A 20150-nucleotide genomic window follows, 5' to 3' on the forward strand; every position below is an offset into this window, starting at 1 on the left:
AAAGACAGACCTACTGTGAGCAACGAGGACGTTAATTGATAGTATATGCATTATTTCAACTTATTTTTTAAATAATTACATTCGACAGTGGAATTACCCAGGATTCGCCAGAGAATCCCCACCATCTTGCTTTTCAGTTATCAATTGTAGTGAAAATGACCTGAGAGGACTTTGACATTCCTGTTACTGTAGTGTATAGGCTGGTTGTTTTGTATGTTCTAATGGCCTTTTTTTTTAAAGCATAATAATAGATTACATATAGTCAGTCATTTTTCCAAAATAATATATTTGACCACATAATTGACAAAAATAGAGCTTTATAAGGCATGAACCAACCACATGTTCATTCAGATGTTTATTCCTTAATCTGTTATGTTTTACTCGTTCTACATTTAATGACATATTTTCTACCTAATCTAAACTGCACAGGGCATGTTGAAGAAATGAGATGTAGCCGTTTTCACATTCCTATGGTCTGATATGACATCCCACCACACCCTCTGTACAATCACAAAGGAAGCAGGCCAGCAGAAATAGTTCACAACAGTATGCACCACTTGCTGCTCAAATCAACTCACAGTTACGACACGCAGGGACTAGATCTTATTGTGGCAAAGAATTGTCTCTTTCTCTCAAACTCTCAAACTGTCACGCTGATGGTTACACTCTAGGGAGAGAATGGGTTGCATAGTTACAAAGAATGACTAAATTTGGCCCAGTATTGTCATGTTTTCTTATTCATCCTCTGTCTCGTACAGATGCAGACGCATTGCATACTTCAGAGAACTTGAAATGAACAAAACTGAGCCATGCTTCAACATAATAATTTTTTTTTTTTTTTTTTTAAGGAAACGCACTGGTGTAGAGCAAGGTTCCTGAGTCAAACAGTATCCATGGGTCTGTCTTTATGAGTGTAATAGCTTTTCGAGTGAGTTACATAATAAATCAGATACTTGTGAATCTAAAGAGCACACAAAACTGGGAGACAGATGGAAATATGTTTATGAACATGTCTGGACTGCCATTTAAAGGGACAGTGCATCCAATTTCACATAATTATTTTCACTTCAACTATTCCTTAACTTGTGAATCAGTATTTGTGAGCGTACATGTTTTTAGCATGTATGACTAGGTGAACATATGGCTAGACTGCTGTGTGACTCTGATGAAGGTCGTCCTGCGGCTCAGTTCTTTGAGTTTGGCAGCTCCTACATAAGTGCAGGTGGACCGCAGGCCGCCCAAGATGTCCCTGATGGTGTTCTCCACATCACCTTTGTAGGGCACCTGTACAGTCCTGCCCTCTGATGCCCTGAAATCACATAAACAGATACTCTACAATATATCAATTATTTTTCTAGTAAATAAACCCCAAAATGAATAGACATAAATATGCTGTATGAAAACATCCTCACCTGTACTCTGCTACCCCTCCAACATACTTCTTCATGGCGACGTCTGAGCTCATCCCGTAAAACAGCTTGAACTTCTTGCCGTCTTTTTCAATGATTTCACCAGCACACTGATCGTGCCCCGCTAACATTCCTCCCAGCATGACAAAATCTGCCCCAGCACCTAATTTAACATTTATTACTAGATACAAAAATGCTTTATACCTGGTTGGACAACAATATTATATGAATGACAGTATATGAATTATGATATATATTATTAATATCTGAATTCACCAAAAGCTTTAGCAACATCCCCAGGGCAACTGCAGCCTCCGTCCTATAAGAAGAAGAGAAAAAGGCTTTACTACAAACTCTTAGAGCTATATAAAGTAATATAAAATGCAGAACAGTTGCAAAGCACTTCTCAGTTGGTAAAGAAGAAGAAGAAGAAATGGTTCAGTTATAAATAAATTCACTATGTACAGAAAGTTTCTTCGAGATTGCTACCAGAACTGACAACCTTGGAATTACAAACAAGCTCAAGTTTTTTTTAACCTTGTACATCTCTTGAAAGAGAGACAAGTAGCTAAATAGGACTACAAAAGTTGTCAGAGTTTTCTTGCAAAATATTCTAACTCAAACTTTTTTAAGAGAATTGTTAGACGCTTACTGGTGGTTAGCATTTTACTTCTGGAGGGTATATTTAGGCTTCAAAATTTATGAACGTTGTGCTCATTTGTGAAGATTATCATGATGAACAAAGCATGTAAGAAGCACAAACTCTTGTTGGACACTGAGCTTGTTTAAACCTATGGAAATTCCTATTGGTTTTGTAGAGGGAAGCTCCAGGTTGGTCTACAATAATACGTCATCACTGCAATACTCTATTCTAGAAGAACATACGCACCAACTGGTTTGGTGTTAATAAAGCCTTTTAGTCTTTCTGGAGGAGCACATAAAACTGAAAAGGAAGGGAATCACTGGAATTGAATTGAAGATGCTGACCTCTTGTGGTAATGTGATGTCATTGGTTTGTGGGTTACCTGTCAGTTTAAAGGGAACATAACATGCACAGTTTCACCTAATCTCATGTTAATCTTGAGTACCTATAGAGTAGTACTGCATCCTTCATATCTTCAAAAAGTCTTTAGTTTTAACATATTTCTAAAAGAAAAATACAGCTTTCCGATTCTCTGTGGAAAATGGCGCGCTCCTGGAGGCGGCCGTCACTGAAATGATGAGAACACACAAACACAATTGCTACACTCCGTTGCTGCCCTGGAAAAACAAACTGCATCCACTGTTCGTGTAACGCTGGGTCCAAAAACACCCAACATCCAATGTAACATCCCAAAACACACTTATTTGGAGACATTCTCAAACAAATCCTATGCAGCGCTGCCAACGATTTCCCGATGGAGCGCATTGATCTGCGCGGTCTTGCTCTCCTCTGGTCAAGGTGTGTGCGGGCGTGCTTTTCCGAGAGAAATACTCATATAAGGAGTTCCACCATCATCTACGTCATTAGATCCACGATCGATAAAAAAAACTGCTGAAACTTGTACCAACCCAGAAGTAAGATTTTCAGCACAGAAATTCTGTCATTCGTCCAAATTATTATTTTTTTAAACTTTGGCCATGTTTAGCATGAGAATCCATCTCTTTAACATTGTGAACAACTCTGAATACACAAAACACCATTGTACCCCCTTTAAGCATTGTATTACAGCAGGCTAACAATGATACTTACAGAGATGATGTGTCCTTTCAGTCCATGAGCCGAGTCGGCACACTCGATAACAGCGCTCAGCTGAGGATAACCCACTCCAGTCTTAATGCGTGTGGTGCACACAGAACCTGAAGATCACAGTGTTTACAAACTTCATAAACAAGCTCCAGATTTAGTAAAATGTAATTTAATAATAATTAAAAATATATATTTAATGCATATGTGTGACAGTGTAGGCAAATCTAATCTGATACCTGGCCCAATGCCCACTTTAATAATATCAGCTCCAGACAGAATGAGTTCCTCCACCATCTCCCCTGTCACCACATTTCCTGCCTGAATGACCAAGATTGTCTTATATGGCACTTATATAGGTCACACAAAATAAATATTTTCTCATTGTATTGATAAGGCAATTGTTACGTTTTGTTTGGGCAAAAATCTCACCATGATGGTGTGCTTTGGAAACCTTTCCCGAACTCTTTTTACAAACTCCACAAAGTGTTCAGAGTAGCCATTGGCCACGTCCAGGCAGATGTACTGGATGAGAGGAATGGCCTCCAGGATGCTGGATAGTTTCTCCAGATCCGCCGCTCCACTGCCCGAGCTGGCCGCCACATGCTGAGGATGAGAGGAAAGATGCTTTAGCCTTCAGGGATTCAAATTATCTGTCTATAAAGCTTTTGTATGATTTATATTACTCCAGTTGCATTGCATAATTTGCTATCGTTCTATTCTGATTTTATTTTTTTAAGGCAATTTAAATGGGAAAATCAAGTTGTGTGTTTATATTAAATGTACTGTGTGTTAATCATGGTTCTCTCAATAATGGCGGCAGACTGTCCTAAAAGAGAACATGTCACATGGACTGTTTTAACAACGTCCTTACTATCTACTATTTTTTTCTTTTTTTTTGATGGACTGTACCACTTAATTAAACCGCTTTTGATTAAGAAAGGCAAGAAAGCCATTTTGCCCATTCACCTCAAGGCACTCTGGATGACTGGCAGCAAAAGTCTTCCACTCCTCCAGGGAGTAGTGTTTCTGGATGGCTGTGAAGAGAGTGTGCTGAAAGACACAGAGCAAGAGCAGAGAGACGTCTGAGAGGACAGCGAGTGTCTGGCACTGAGACAGACAGAAATATAAGAGCCTCTTGATCCCAGTGCATGGAAACAGGACACAGCTAATTATGTTTCAGTGAGATCTTGATAATCACAGAGATAAAACATAGTAAAACAAGACTTTCCCTGGGTTATATTGCAAAGATACAGGTGCTGTGTTTCATCAGTTACTGTGCTTTGTTTAAAGAAGCACTCACCTTGCTGAGCACCTGTGCCATCTCAAAAGTCCCGGTGGTGTCCATGTTAGCAGCGATGATGGGGATGCCATTGTACGTCTGCTTTGAGTTCCGGAATGTGAAGGTCCTCTGCAGGTCAACCTTCAAGAACGAAACAAGTGCAGGAAATTACTTTCCAAACATACAACATTACAGTACATCTGACAGTCTGGAAAGCCTCATTTTAATGGATAGGCTCGTAATCAACCCAAACATGCTGTGTTCCTGTCCTATTCTCCTGTCCCTGAAACCCATCCAAACTGCACTCAAATATATTACCACTAAAATTCTTATATATTCAGACCCATTAAGCTGACACATATACACTGTAACATCTGAACGGGAGTCATTCTCCATGTCTAGCAGATGTTAAATGCAATTTCCCTAGCCTATAACTATTATTTTTATGTTTAAGCAACTGATATAACAATATCAACCAATATGTTGAAGATTTGTAATTTTTTTACAATTATTATATTGTTTAGTTTTTTTTCCTGAATCATCCAAACGTCATCCAAAAGCTTGATTAACTACAGGAATGTGTCTGTGAAGTTTCAGCTCAAAATGCATTTATTATTCCATGCTGTAAAAATACATTTTTGAGTGGAGGCAAAAACATGTTTTTTAATGTTTCTTTAAAGGCAAATGAGCTGCTGTTTACCGTCCCCTTTCTAGAAGGGGCTATGCCATAGATATCAATTCTTAAAAATCAGAATATAACAGCTTGTAAACAATGTCACCTGATGTCAAAAAAACTAGTAAGTCAGTTTGAAAATGTAACTCTAGAGAGAAGCATTTTTATAATGCACCATATAACACATTTATTATACTTTTTACTGTTCTTCAAAGTTTAATTTATGTTTTAATAAATCCACCAAGTTTTATGACAGCCACCATTTAAATGTTTATATTTAAAAAAAAAGAATTGGAGTATAAATATAATTATGTAATTGTAACTTAAAGCTGCAGTAGGTAACTTTTGTAAAAATATATTTCTTACATATTTGTTAAACCTGTCATTATGTCCTGACAGTAGAATATGAGACAGATAATCTGTGAAAAAATCAAGCTCCTCTGGCTCCTCCCAGTGGTCCTATTGCCATTTGCAGAAATACACCGCTCCCGGTAAAAAATAACCAATCAGAGCTGCGGTCCGTAACTTTGTTTGTGTTCAAAATGTAGAAAAATGTATATAATAAGCGAGTACACCATGAATCCATTTTCCAAACCACGTTTTTAGTTTGTTCTGAATCACTAGGGTGCACCTATAATAAGTGTTTATATTCCGACTATTTTAGATTGCTTCGGGGGTACCGCGGCGGAGTAACCCAGTACCTTTGTGATTCTTCATAGACATAAACAGAGAGAAGTAGTTCCGGCTACGATGTTCTTCCGCAAGATGCAAGCAGTTCTGTTTATTAACCGCTAGAGCGTCAAAAGTTACAGACTGAAGCTTTAAATATTCTAAAAAGCTTCATTGAGTGTAACTGAAGCGTTTCTATACAAATTTTTTTTTATTTATTTTTTTTTGCACAGCAATGGCTGGTTCTAAAATCTGTTGAAAAAACAGCATAAACTTTCACATGTTAGAATGTATTGGTTTGTTATATTAATATTAACTCAGTATTACAGGTTTTTAAAACTCTTTGTCTTGTTATATTGTGTTAGTTCAACAACATCCTCTGCTGAAGTTCTGCAGATATTCATACATCAGAATAACTAGTTGCAATGCAGATGCAATGCAGATGCTCTTCAGTGTTGGCTTTGACCATTCCAATACGGTGGATGGCTGAAATATACCGGCCCATAGAAATGGCTGTAATAAGGTAACATCATCTCTATTGAGCTTAAGTGATGTTGCACTTTTTTGCGTGCACACACACATGCGCAACAAGAGCGTTCTTTAACGTAAACTGTCTAATAGGTCAAGGCCAAGGTCAAGAAACGAAACAAAAAGGTGTTTTCAAGTTAAGCAAACGCTTGAGGGAGGAAGAAATGAGTATAATAACAGTACAAAGTTAAAAATTAGTATAATAACACACAAAACCCCAAAGTTCACATAAACATAATCAGTCATTTCTGTAAACATAAACAGCTGCATGTACTGTATATATTATATCTGTTAAACTGTGTCTTCTTGGACATGGTATACTAATAACAGAACTCAACCAGGCCCTGCTCCCTATTTTTTTATGTATGCCTTGGGTGGTAATTATTTAAACTAGAAATATTGTGATGTGCACGTTCCCAGAGGAAAACTTTAACTGATGCCTAATCAAAGTCTTTGAGGGGGGAGTTCAGAAACAGAGCATTATTGATGTGAACAACTCCCTTTGGAGTGAACTTAAAGTCTTTTTTCATGCACAAACAGCAACATTACACACCAAAGGAAGCTGAAAGTGTAAAAAAGCATTATAAGAAAAAGCATTATTAAACCCAAAATTCTGATTAAAACAGGAATATTCCAGCTGTTTTATTAAAGTGGAGTACTAACTTAATTTTGTGATGTTTTAGATCAGTAACATTTATTTACTTGTCTACTTAAAGTGAATATAATTAATATTTTTATTCAGCCAGGACATTAGATCGACATTAATAATTTTACAAAAGATGCCTGTTTAAAATAAATGCTGTTCATTTGAGCTTTATGTTCATAAGAGAATCATAAAAAAATATCACTGTTTTTACAAAAAATATTAAGCAGATCGACTGGATTCAACATTAACAACAAATGAAAGACTTGAGTAATCGTTGCTGAAAATTCAGCTTTGCCATCACATGAATAAATTAAATGTTTCAAAATATATTTAAATATCTATTTTCTATTTTTAATTATAATGACATTTCACAAAATCAGTTTTTACTGCATTTTGATCAAATAAATGCAGCCTCGGTGTATAATGTACTGCATATGTAATCAGAATATGGCCAAATTCTGATTAATATCATCATCCACAGCTGAGACATTGTGATGGGCTTAAATGAATTTGTGCTGAATCATTTATAAGTTTGTATGAGGAAAAAAAAAAAAACGTTTCAACCTGATATGCACAGACGCTCTCAGGTTCTCCGAAACGGTTCTCACTCATTTCCAGTTCCAGTAACTGCTGCAGTCACATCAGTCACTCTACACTGCCCTATGAATAAACGTCCTATTTTACTGCTGTTGTGCCGCAGGGAACACATTCACTTTTCCTTTTTAAAGAGACATACGTATTACAGATATTGCAGTCATACACTTTGGATCCTCTTGCTTATTATTTGTGTTTGAGGCTATGCCAGTGATTGATTACTGCAGGTTATACAGTAAAGAGGCTCTCAGCTGCCGTTCTATTTCAATGAGCCTGTATATCATCACAGCCACCGTTATGGTCATTATAGTGACAGCCATCCGCAGCGAGATCTGACCAGCACTTATATACGTCATCCTGCAGTGAAAATGCAGTGGAAACCTCCTCTGAGTTAATCAGTAGAAACCAATAGGCAAAATTTAACAGAATATAGATGGAAAACACATGGATTCAACTATAAGACTGGAAACTTAACCAAAGAAAAATATGATAATTACAGGCATACAAACCTTATTACAGATCAGTAACGGTGTTTATCAGCCAGATTTCTGGAAGAGGGTATTCCATATACACAGATGATCATGTAAGTGTATGTTTTGGTCCTATTATGAGCTGTGGGTGGGCCAAGTGTGACCAAGAGCAACACCACAGTGGAATCTGCTTCTATCGACATCGAGGCACGCGTCAGGCCTATTTTTAAAAATGTTTTCAAAGCACAAGCTCTCAGGTTGCTTTTCCTTGGCCTGGTCAGTCGACCCTGAAAACTAGTTTCAAAACACATCAACACCAGAAAATAATGAGAAGCCAACACATACTGGCATCTGTTGATCAAGCCTGATAAACCCTCACTTGTTGAAGCCTAGACACGGCCCATAAGTCCACCTGTCGGACGGACTTCATCAAGGTCACCCTGATTTTCACTTTTATTATTTGCCTCACACACAGCTCTCTATGTTACTCATTGTAAGTGAATTATTCAGGTATAACAAGACAAGACCACAGGCTTTTAGCAAGCGAGATGTTCTTACCTCAGACCTGCTCTTCAGACTGCTCCTCTTTGGTCTGAAAAGGACATCTTTGAAGTCCAGTTTGAGGTCAGCATCTACCCGGGGCATAGTGACGGGCCTGAGAGCCGATGAGAATCTCCTGAGTCGGGCTGGTCCAGAGCTCCAGGCACCAAACCCGAACCGGCAGAAGAACAGCGTATTTATAGTGTAAAAAGGGCCGTCACTGCCCAGGCCCCCATGGCTTTATTTGGCAAGGCCTGTACGCTCTCTCCTTCCCTCTCTCTCTCTCTCTACTCCCCCCTCCGTCTGCATTCAGTCTGGAGTGGCAGCAGCAGCAGTAGCAGTGATAAAAGCTGTCTGACACATATAAACACACACACACGCACACGCAGTGACTGCAGCTCAGCTCAGCACTGCAGTATGTGCAGAGCTCCTGCTGTCCAGCTGGGGAATTGCTTCTCTGAATCAATGTGTGACTGCATGGGAAATGAGAGGGAGGGACATGAAGATACAGTGTCTTTCCCTTTTTAATGTTGTCTAATACAGAAATCATGGGTTTGAAAAAGTATAATGAATGCTGCTATAATCACCAGGAGACACGTAAATAATTATATACAATGTATTCAATGACAGATCCCTGTTTGGATTTTTTTTTTTTTTTTACTAAGCACCATCTACAGCTTCATTATGCACAATTCATATTGCTGACTCATGTTTTTTTTTTTTTTTTTTTATATATAAATATATATATATAAATATATATATATATATATATATATATATATATATATATATATATATATATATATATATATAGTATAAATAATGTAATTATTCAGTGCCTATTATTTATATTCATTAACTTGGAAGTTTCACTGTCAACCAAGTGAATTGACATTTTATTCTACTGTTTATTGTATGTGCATGTGGCTTACAATAATCCTGTCAACTTTAAACAACAAAAAATATTAATAAATAAATATATATATATATATATATATATATATATATATATATATATATATATATATATATATATATATATATATTCATGAAAAATTATAAATGACTAGTTTTTGACTTAGAAGAGCAATTTACATTATTTTAATAAAAATAACATAAGTTTGATTTTGAAAATTTTTACTCTGAAATTACACTGCAAATTAATCCAAGGTTGTTTCAAGGTATCAAACATGCATTGATTGAAATAAAGTAATGAAAAGCTCTAAATTAACAATCTAAAACTGACATTTTCTTTTGATGTGCCTTTCAGTTATTCATTTTTATTAAGCAATTAAATTCTATACAATACAATTTTTATTGATTTATTTTTTAATCAAGTGCAATACAAAATTTCAGGCATGAAATCAGTGAAGGGCAAAAAAATCAAGGAAACAAATTTATAAATGTGTTACTATTGCAAAAATAACATTGAATTGGTGCTAGACTGAGATGCTAAGGGCTTTTCACACACAACTAATAGGTTGGGACTAATCCACGCATACAGAATCATGAACGAATTTAAAAACATAACATTTCACAGTTTGTTTAGTAACCGTTTCACGAGAGTGCAAAGAACAGGTAAAGAAATGAAATGGAGGAGAAGAGGAGGTAGAGGGAAGCCAGAACTATTGCGACTGCTGCTTATTTATGCTCGCAGCAATGATTGACAAGACTGAAAAATTAGGCTCCACTTGAACCTACATTTGGATCTTTATTTAAGGCCATTCAAATGTGTCATAGTTTTCAAGTAGGAAAATATAGGGCTGGGTGGGGGGGGATCATCCCTGAGAATCTCATTAAAATGGTGATTAAAAAAATGGTGTTAAAGGCTTTAGGCCACCTCATCCAGCTTGAGCGTCCAGGCCTCAGCGGGTGTGAAAGGCAGATCGGGCAGCAGAACAATCAGACCTGATGTCTGCAGAGGAGCCCATTTTAGAGGCTCAGGGTTCCCCAGCAAAGTCACCTGAACAGAGATGCAACAGATATTTCATGGATATCTTACCTAAAAATAACACATTTAATTTCAAAATAATGATGAACTGAAATATTCACCACTGTGTTGTAGGAGGTTCTAGGCGTTAAAAGCTTAAAGGAGTTCTGCATGGGATTGGAGGTGAAGATCGCATACACAGTGCTGCTTTTTGACGTATACCTGGAATTAAAGGACAATTTTAAACACTGAAATGAATGAGTTGTTCACAGCTTTAATACAGTATATATACACAACAAGCTAAGTAAAACTAAACTAAGACTGCAGAAACAAGCAGAGAATGAAGCAAAACTACCTCACAAGAAACCAGGCTCGAAGAAGAAACAAACGATCATATGAACATGTCTCAGGGTAAAACTGTGTGTTCACTTTAGATTAAGTGAGAATAAGTACCCAGAAGTCTTATCAGAGCTTCTGAAAGGGTTGTACAGTGAATGGGCTCTTACAATTGGTCTTAAAGTCCTTATTTCAAGCAGCGACTCATGAATCCTCAACTATAATTTTCTCACATGGCACCCGTTATACCCATCATGGTCTCTAGGTGAAACTTTTCCCCTGCAACTGGATTTTCTGAAAGTTTTTCAAAGGAACTATAAGGCACAGACATATAAGAGGAAGTTTAAAGATATCAACACACCAGACTTGAACTGTAGCATTCTCAGTCTGAACTCTCCAAGGCTTAGTTCCATAGATGGCATCACCATTGACCTTCAGCCAGGCTCCAACCCCTCGGAGACGTTCCTCAAAGACAGGTACAATTATGCCGTCTGATGTTGGCCCCACATTTAACAGGTAATTCCCTCCCAATGCCACGACGTTAACCATGTCCTGTGGTCATAATATATCACAGTCATTAGGCACCATATGAACTTGCATAAGCTTCTGTGTCCATGTTTCATTCATATATATATATATATATATATATATATCCATGTTTCATATATATATATATATATCCATGTTTCACACATATATATATATATATATACAGACACACATTTACAAAACAAAAACAATTGTCTATTAGCAACACATCTCACCTTTATAATGGTTGGTAGATCCATCAGTTCGCTTAGCTTCATGTTTCGGCGATACCCCCATGATATTGTGTCCACTGCCTGACATTTCTCCCACTTGTGATTGGGCAGTTCTCCAGGAGTGAACTTGTCAGCACAATTGTAATAACCTCCATGTTTACAGTAACACCCATTCCCCCATCTGTCATTGGTCACCACCACATCCTGTAAAGAGTGAAACAATGCAGTCATTATGATCTGAATTACAATTTGAGACAGATTTAAAACAAGAACAACATGATGCAATGATCTCACTTTGACCGGACTGTCGTTGTAGAGCCAGGCCAGGAATCCTGTAGAGTTCCAGTAAGTGTCAGGTGCTTCCCAGTCGCCATCTGACCAAATCAAGTCTGGCTTGTACCTGAATCATCAAAAACATCACCAGTTAATCTCACACCATATATGTGGACTGGAAAGGTTGATCTTTGCACAGACAAATGCAACAGGCAAGTCAGGCTTATATCATAAACTCCTTGTTCTCCACCCGTGTATCATCACATGACTGATGCAAATTTACCTGTTGACAAGTTCGTAGAGCTCTGGCATGGCTTTTTTTTCAACATAATCCCGAGTCTTGAAACCAGACTGCTTGTCGCTCAGGTAGATGGGATTGAACCATTCATACAGCGAGTTGTAGAGTCCATAATGCAGAGACCTGTTACAAAAAGTTCAAACTACAGCTACTAAAGATATTAAACATTTCCACTGTTACTGCCAAAGAACGGGACATTTCACTGAACATTTTTGGATACAAGTCAAGAAAAAAAAACTAGTCAAAACCTTACTAATACTTTAATGTAGGTTTAGAACCAGTCTAGCACAAAGTGCCAGATTTAGCGCAAGGATATACTGACATTAGCGATTAAAAGGTGTCGACAGCGTTATTTTTGTATTTTTAGTTTTCCTCTCAGACGCAAAATGTATGGGAGTTTTTACGTTTTTTTGCTTCAAGTATTTGTGCCATTATTTAAAGCTAAAAGCGTACTCTTCCTCTTTTTAGTAGACCTGCATGTCAGAATATCTACTGACTCTGCTTGTTTGCGCTCTCACGCTAATTTGCCCCGTTTATTAACTGTGGCCAATACCTCTTTCTTATCGCAGCGCCCAAATCTGCAACCAGATCCCTGTGAGGTCCATTATCAACCGAATTCCAATTCCAGGAGTACGGGGACCCCCAGTTTGTGAACCCCTCGTGATGTTTGTTTGTGAGGACCACATATCTGAATGGAGAACATCAAGCAAAGGCATAAATATACAGAACAAAAGAACCATCACCGGAAACCCATATATCTACATACTTTGCTCCAGAAGCTTCGAAGATATCAGCCATCTCTTCAGGATCAAAAAACTGCGCGTGGAAATCAGGAGCGAAGTCTGTGTAGCTGAATCCAGGAGGGTAGTTTTTGGTCATGAACTGGACATAGCTGGGGCTTTGGGATCCCTTCCAGTACCACCAGAACCACTCGCTGCCGAACGCAGGCACCGAAAACACCCCCCAATGCACGAAGATCCCAAACTTCACATCGTCGTACCAGTCAGGAATTGGTCTAGCGTCCAAACTGGCCCAGTCGGGCGTGTATCGAGTCCCGAGAGACGATGCGCATGATAGCAGACACAGAAACAGCGATATCTGAATCCGAGTCGCTTCCATGATCGCTCACAAGTGAACTTCACAGCCTGTGATCAGCAGAAGTGACTCTAAAGCGCGAATGTTTACTATGCACCGACTCTATCACTAAAGCGAGATTTCTGTATTTCCTGGTTTATCACATGCTATCAAACATGTGACTACAACACATGACTTCCCTGCAAAAACACTTGTCACAATAGGGATGTGGAACCCAATAAACTCAGCATTTGCTCGGTTAATAATAACACTGCACTGGTGAAAAGAAAAAAAAAATACTTCGGTTCTCTTTCGCATTGTTCACTGCCTCTGTAAATGTTTTCTTTTGTAAAAGAGGAAATTACCACTTACTTCAATATTTCAAAACAAAATAATTTCGCTGGCTTTTCTAAAAGAGTACATGTAAGGGAGAGTGGGGTAAGATGAGCCAGTTTTTACTTATATGGTCCACAAGAAAATTACACAGAGGTATAATCAAAGTATCTAAAGTAACTTCAGGATGTTTCCTATCATTTTAGATTATCAGAATGTATCTAAGAAAAATGGTTAAAAAAAATATGGCTGTTCCTGTGGCTCAGTTTGCCCCAGGGTGGGGGTAAGTTGACCCCAGTCAGTGGGTAAGATGAACCATCTTGTTTAAACTGACCATCTGACGGAATCTGGTGCAAACGCATGTTGAATTTGAAAGATAATTTACCTCTTTAAAAAAAAAAACTTATTTAATAATCAAATTTCCAATATTTCAAACAGTCTTATTTCTTTTCTTAAAGCTAATGTAAATAACATAAAACTAAATCAAATGAAAATATCAATCTTTAATTGTTTGCATAACACTAAATTTTTAATCTTCCCCAAAAAAAAGACTAAATAGAGAGTTTGTTGAGGAAAAAAATTAAAATAGAATTAATTAGAATGAAGGAATAAATGTCACTAACACTAATGAACAATTTAGTCAAAAGATTGGCATGGTAGCTTTTCTGCAATGTCGAACAGGCCATTAGGACTACAGGTCCTAAAGATGTCTCTAATTATAATGTAATGAAAAGCATATTCTAGCTCTTATCAGATATGGATTTGGTGAACTTGTACAATGTCCCTATCAAATAAATTACACATAATAATATGTATGTTCGATAAACTAAATCAGTTGTGTAGGCCTACTATCACATTAAAATACCAGTTTATACTTCAGAGATTTAACATTTAACTTCAGTGCCTCATGGTAGGGTAAGATAAAATTCTGGCTCGATTTACCCCAAAGCATTTTGCTCACTTTGCCCCATAGCCCCACTGGGGCCCCCCAAGGATGTGTGCTGAGCCCCCTCCTCTTTACTCTACTGACCCATGACTGCACACTGTCACACAGCTCCAACCTCTTTATTAAGTTTGCAGATGACACGACTGTGGTGGGTCTCATTGGCAACAAAGATGAGACAAACTACAGGAGTGAGGTGAGCCGCCTGGCCAAGTGGTGAAGTGACAACAATCTCTCTCTGAACGTGGAGAAGACAAAGGAGATTGTTGTAGACTTCAGGAGAGCACACACTCAGCACATTCCTCTGACCATCAACGGTGCGACTGTGGAGAGATTGAGCAGCACCAAGTTCCTGGGTGTGCACATCACAGAGGACCTCTCTTGGACTGAAAACACTGCAGCACTGGCCAAGAAATCACAACAGCGTCTCTACTTCCTCTGCAAACTGAGAAGAGCCAGAGCCCCACCCCCCATCATGTACACCTTCTACAGAGGCACCATCGAGAGCATTCTGTCGAGCTGCATCACTGTGTGGTATGGCGCCTGCAACGCGTCCTGCCGAAAGACTCTGCAACTCATAGTGAGAGCAGCTGAGAAGATCATTGGTGTCTCTCTCCCCTCCCTCCAGGACATTTATGGAAACACGTCTAACCCGCAAAGCCCTCTGCATCACAGGTGATCCCACTCACCCAACACAGCTTCTTCAGTGTGCTGCCATCAGTGAGGAGACTGCGGAGTCTCCAGGCCAGGACCAGCAGACTGAAGGACAGCTTCATCCACCAGGCTGTCAGGAAGCTGAACTCCCTCCCGAACCTGCCCCCCTCCCCTCTTCTTCCCCAGGCACCACTGAACTATGAACCCCCCCCCCCCCCCCCCACACACACACACACTAGTTATCTAGTTATTTTTTTGGCTTTAATGTTAATGTTATCTGTATGCACCGGGGTCTGAGAGTAACGCAATTTCGATTCTCTGTATGTATGTACTGTACATTTGGAAATTGACAATAAAGCAGACTTGAACTTGGAACTTGAACTAGCTGCCATTTTGGAAAAAAAATAGCTTGCATACTAATTCAGGCTAATATTTAGCTAAATGATAACAGTTTTATACATTTCTAAATCACTTATATGCATCATACACATTTTTAGAGCTGGATAAATTTACTTCGATGTAACAGCCATCACATATGTTATGCTAAAATTTTACTTTGACAAGCCAAAATGTTTTTAAAGTAAGTGGGTGCCTTCCACTCCTCCCATGTGTTTCTGCTATTCACAGTCTGGCAGGAATTATGGGTGGTTTCAGAATATATGGTCATATGACAATAAAAGTGTACAGTTGACGAAATACAGGGGTTGGGTAAACTTACCCACCTACTCATCTTACCCCACTCTCCCCTTATTAAAAAAAGCAATATGACTTTTGGTTAGTTGCAAAAGTACTGAATATAATAAAAATAAAAAAATGCACATTAATAGTCTAAAATATAACTGTAACTATAATTCAGATCAGTACTGTACTGTATTGCTTCACTCCTTACAGGATGTGGTAACCTAAAAATCAGTTCAATATTTTAAGTTGCATGATGTTTTATAACATTACACCTCTGCAACAGACAGTATTTGTTGGAGCCATTTCATTGTAATTTGTGTTTGTTACACTAGAGTATTTTTGAGTACATTTAAGCCAACCGCTAATGAGTTACAGGTGTGCAATGGAAGGTCAAACAAACTTTTTGACCATGCTGTGGGTACTGTGTTGAAGGTGCAGGATCGTCCCCCTAACAGTTTGTTTGAATGAAGTATTTGTTTATGAATTAAGAAACTAAGTTACGTTTAAAGTTATATTTTCCCTTTATTTTATTTTGTTATTTGCAATGCCAAATAGACAATACATGGATTTGCATATCCGACTATAGCTTGCATACAAATTCAGGCTAATATTTAGCTAAATGATTTACAGGGTTTTATACATTGCTAAATCACTAATATACATCATATACATTTTTAGACCTGGATACATTTACTTTGATGTAACAGCCATTACATATGTTATGCACTTCTGCTTAATCTCCTTCCACCTAATCTCCTTCCACCATAAACACTTCCTAGTCAGTCTCATTAATTTGTTTTAGACAAATACATAAATGAAATAAGCATCAATTGAAATGACGTTTCAGTTTTAAGCATGGGTTCCAAGGTATTGCTTAAGCATATGAAAAGCAGAAGGAAAAAAAAAAAAATCAAGAATCTTAAAAACCACAATTGGTTTTGATGTTTTATTCAGTTGGTCAATTTTATTGTGCAATCAAATACAATAAAAAACTTGATTTATACAAAACTTTCTTAAAATCATTACAATTTATTAAAATGTACAAAATAGTGTTAAAGGCTTTAGGCCACCTTATCCAGCTTGAGTGTCCAGGCATCAGCGGGTGTGAAAGGCAGATCGGGCAGCAGAACAATCAGACCTGATGTCTTCAGAGGAGCCCATTTTAGAGGCTCAGGGCTCCCCAGCAAAGTCACCTGAACAGAGATGAAATGCATTTTATGAGAACACAAGTGTATTTTTATTGCATAATAAAAAATAAAATCCTAAATTCCGATGGATTTATAAATATTTACCACTGTATTGTTGGAGGTTTTGGGCGCAGAAAGCGTAAAGGAGTTCTGCATGGGATTGGAGGTGATGATAACATACACAGTGCTGCTTTTTGATGTATACCTGGAATTGAAGGAACATTTAAAACACTAAAATTTTTGAGCGTCTAGGAACAGGCAGAGAAGGAAGCAAAATTATGATTGACTCAGCTTAAAGGAATCCAGGCTGCTTAAAAACACAGACCTAAAAGTAATCAAATATTTTATGCCAACCATATAACCAGTTTACAGATGCGTGAAGTATTTTTAGGACAAAAGTATGTCTTTACATCTACATAGATAAGTACCTAGTAGTTCAGCTGCTGAAAGTTTTTCAAAAGAACTGTAAGCCACATATAAGAGGAAGCTGAAAGATATCAACACACCAGACGGGAACTGTAGCATTCTCAGCCTGAACTCTCCAAGGCTTAGTTCCATAGATGGCATCACCATTGACCTTCAGCCAGGCTCCAACCCCTCGGAGACGTTCCTCAAAGACAGGTGCAATTATGCCGTCTGATGTTGGCCCCACATTTAACAGGTAATTCCCTCCCAATGCTACAACGTAAACCATGTCCTGTGGTCATAATATATCACAGTCATTAGGCACCATATGAACTTGCATAAGCTTTTGTGTCCATGTAACACAAGAACTTGTCTGTTAGCAACCTCTCACCTTTATAATGGATGGCAGATCCATCAGTTCGCTTAGCTTCATGTTTCGGCGATACCCCCATGATATTGTGTCCACTGCCTGACATTTCTCCCACTTGTGATTGGGCAGTTCTCCAGGAGTGAACTTGTCAGCACAATTGTAATAACCTCCATGTTTACAGTAACACCCCTTCCCCCATCTGTCATTGGTCACCACCACATCCTGTAAAGAGTGAAACAATGCAGTCATTATGATCTGAATTACAATTTGAGACAGATTTAAAACAAGAACAACATGATGCAATGATCTCACTTTGACCGGACTGTCGTTGTAGAGCCAGGCCAGGAATCCTGTAGAGTTCCAGTAAGTGTCAGGTGCTTCCCAGTCGCCATCTGACCAAATCAAGTCCGGCTTGTACCTGAATCATCAAAAACATCACCAGTTAATCTCACACTATATATGTGGACAGTAAAGGTTGATCTTTCAAAAGACAAATGCAACAGACAAGTCAGGCTTATATCATAAACTCCTTGTTCTCCACCCGTGTATCATCACATGACTGATGCAAATTTACCTGTTGACAAGTTCGTAGAGCTCTGGCATGGCTTTTTTTTCAACATAATCCCGAGTCTTGAAACCAGACTGCTTGTCGCTCAGGTAGATGGGATTGAACCATTCATACAGCGAGTTGTAGAGTCCATAATGCAGAGACCTGTTACAAAAAGTTCAAACTACAGCTACTAAAGATATTAAACATTTCCAGTGCTACTGCCAAAGAACGATACATTTCACAGAACATTTTTGGATACAAGTGAAGAAAAAAACCACGCAAAATCTCACTAATACATTAATGTAGGTTTAGAACCAGTCTAGCACAAAGTGCCAGATTTAGCGCAAGGATATACTGACATTAGCGATTAAAAGGTGTTGACAGCGTTATTTTTTGCATTTTTAGTTTTCCTCTCAGACGCAAAATGTATGTTTTTTCATTTTTATCATGCATGGTGATTTAAGTTTTTTTGCTTCAAGTATTTGTGCCATTATTTAACGCTAAAAGCGTACTCTTCCTCTTTTTAGTAGACCTGCATGTCAGAATATCTACTGACTCTGCTTGTTTGCGCTCTCACGCTAATTTGCCCCGTTTATTAACTGTGGCCAATACCTCTTTCTTATCGCAGCGCCCAAATCTGCAACCAGATCCCTGTGAGGTCCATTATCAACCGAATTCCAATTCCAGGAGTACGGGGACCCCCAGTTTGTGAACCCCTCGTGATGTTTGTTTGTGAGGACCACATATCTGAATGGAGAACATCAAGCAAAGGCATAAATATACAGAACAAAAGAACCATCACCGGAAACCCATATATCTACATACTTTGCTCCAGAAGCTTCGAAGATATCAGCCATCTCTTCAGGATCAAAAAACTGCGCGTGGAACTGTGGTGCAAAGTCTGTGTAGCTGAATCCAGGAGGGTAGTTTTTGATCATGAACTGGACATAGCTGGGGCTTTGGGATCCCTTCCAGTACCACCAGAACCACTCGCTGCCGAACGCAGGCACCGAAAACACCCCCCAATGCACGAAGATCCCAAACTTCACATCGTCGTACCAGTCAGGAATTGGTCTAGCGTCCAAACTGGCCCAGTCGGGCGTGTATCGAGTCCCGAGAGACGATGCGCATGATAGCAGACACAGAAACAGCGATATCTGAATCCGAGTCGCTTCCATGATCGCTCACAAGTGAACTTCACAGACGTGTGCGTGTTCACTGTGATCAGTAAACCTGAATCTACAACACTAATGTCAGTATGCGGCGACTTCCGCACTATATATATTTCTACCGGCGAAATCTAATAACAGACTCAAAACCTGAACAACCTGTTTCTATTTCCTGGTTTATCATATGACATGAACCATGTGACTAAAACACATGACATAGGCCAACTGCAAAACAGCTCACCACAAGGGACAGGAACAATACTTCCAGAGTTTATCAAAACAATGCCTTGAAAAGGACTAACGTTACTACTCGGAATCTTTTATGTTTTGTTTCGCTGAAAAGAACCGGCTTATTGGAGTCATTTGCTCGGGAATCGAACGCTGGTCAACTTTTGTAAACATGTGAAATGCAATTTAATAAATGAAGTTTAACTTATAACATGTTTGTATTCCTAAAATAATATATATATTTTTAATCTCTTCTCAAAAACCAAATGAAATGAAAAAAAAATAAATAAATAAAGCAGTCTGATTTATTCTTGACAAGTAGCTTAGAAAAAGCATATGTATAGGCCAAACAATAATTAAGTTGCAAGGTCTCAAAATTAGATAACTATTTTGTGTTCTGTCTTGCATTGTATTTATTAGA

General features: G+C 38.3%; 2 protein-coding genes across 4 annotated transcripts; both read right to left on the reverse strand.

The window, feature by feature from the left end:
* Positions 1 to 300: 300 nt before the first annotated feature.
* On the reverse strand, positions 301 to 8882 carry gmpr (guanosine monophosphate reductase). Its single transcript, XM_052583331.1, has 9 exons — positions 8556 to 8882; positions 4439 to 4558; positions 4105 to 4188; positions 3568 to 3741; positions 3375 to 3456; positions 3142 to 3248; positions 1686 to 1728; positions 1413 to 1572; positions 301 to 1309 (listed from the first exon to the last, which is right to left on the reverse strand). Exons 1-9 carry the CDS (start codon positions 8640 to 8642, stop codon positions 1129 to 1131), a joined length of 1038 nt encoding a protein of 345 aa, XP_052439291.1. The 5' UTR covers positions 8643 to 8882; the 3' UTR covers positions 301 to 1128.
* A 963-nt stretch (positions 8883 to 9845) lies between these two features.
* On the reverse strand, positions 9846 to 19682 carry LOC127978820 (tissue alpha-L-fucosidase). Of its 3 annotated transcripts, none has more exons than XM_052583742.1 (8): positions 19158 to 19672; positions 12689 to 12823; positions 12121 to 12258; positions 11859 to 11964; positions 11568 to 11768; positions 11165 to 11355; positions 10590 to 10689; positions 9846 to 10500 (listed from the first exon to the last, which is right to left on the reverse strand). In XM_052583742.1, exons 1-8 carry the CDS (start codon positions 19508 to 19510, stop codon positions 10369 to 10371), a joined length of 1356 nt encoding a protein of 451 aa, XP_052439702.1. In that variant the 5' UTR covers positions 19511 to 19672; the 3' UTR covers positions 9846 to 10368. The 3 variants fall into 3 exon arrangements, with proteins under 3 accessions (XP_052439702.1, XP_052439699.1, XP_052439701.1); XM_052583739.1 differs by lacking the exon at positions 19158 to 19672 and adding an exon at positions 12902 to 13430; XM_052583741.1 differs by lacking the exons at positions 9846 to 10500; positions 10590 to 10689; positions 11165 to 11355; ... (2 more) ...; positions 12121 to 12258; positions 12689 to 12823 and adding exons at positions 16753 to 17013; positions 17113 to 17212; positions 17514 to 17704; ... (2 more) ...; positions 18357 to 18494; positions 18945 to 19079 and having other exon boundaries at positions 19158 to 19682.
* Positions 19683 to 20150: the final 468 nt, after the last annotated feature.

This window comes from Carassius gibelio, chromosome B19 (genome assembly GCF_023724105.1).
Source record: "Carassius gibelio isolate Cgi1373 ecotype wild population from Czech Republic chromosome B19, carGib1.2-hapl.c, whole genome shotgun sequence".
Lineage (NCBI taxonomy): Eukaryota > Metazoa > Chordata > Actinopteri > Cypriniformes > Cyprinidae > Carassius > Carassius gibelio.

Coding starts and splice junctions, on each gene's coding strand:
- gmpr (XM_052583331.1), bottom strand. CDS start 8,642: ATGCCCCGGGTAGATGCTGACCTCAAACTGGACTTCAAAGATGTCCTT. Junction 4,559..8,555: donor GTCTGAAGAGCAGGTCTGAG/GTAAGAACATCT, acceptor TCGTTCTTGAAG/GTTGACCTGCAGAGGACCTT. Junction 4,189..4,438: donor TGGCACAGGTGCTCAGCAAG/GTGAGTGCTTCT, acceptor TGTGTCTTTCAG/CACACTCTCTTCACAGCCAT.
- LOC127978820 (XM_052583742.1), bottom strand. CDS start 19,510: ATGGAAGCGACTCGGATTCAGATATCGCTGTTTCTGTGTCTGCTATCA. Junction 12,259..12,688: donor GGCGCTGCGATAAGAAAGAG/GTATTGGCCACA, acceptor TTTTTGTAACAG/GTCTCTGCATTATGGACTCT. Junction 11,769..11,858: donor ACAACGACAGTCCGGTCAAA/GTGAGATCATTG, acceptor CACTCTTTACAG/GATGTGGTGGTGACCAATGA.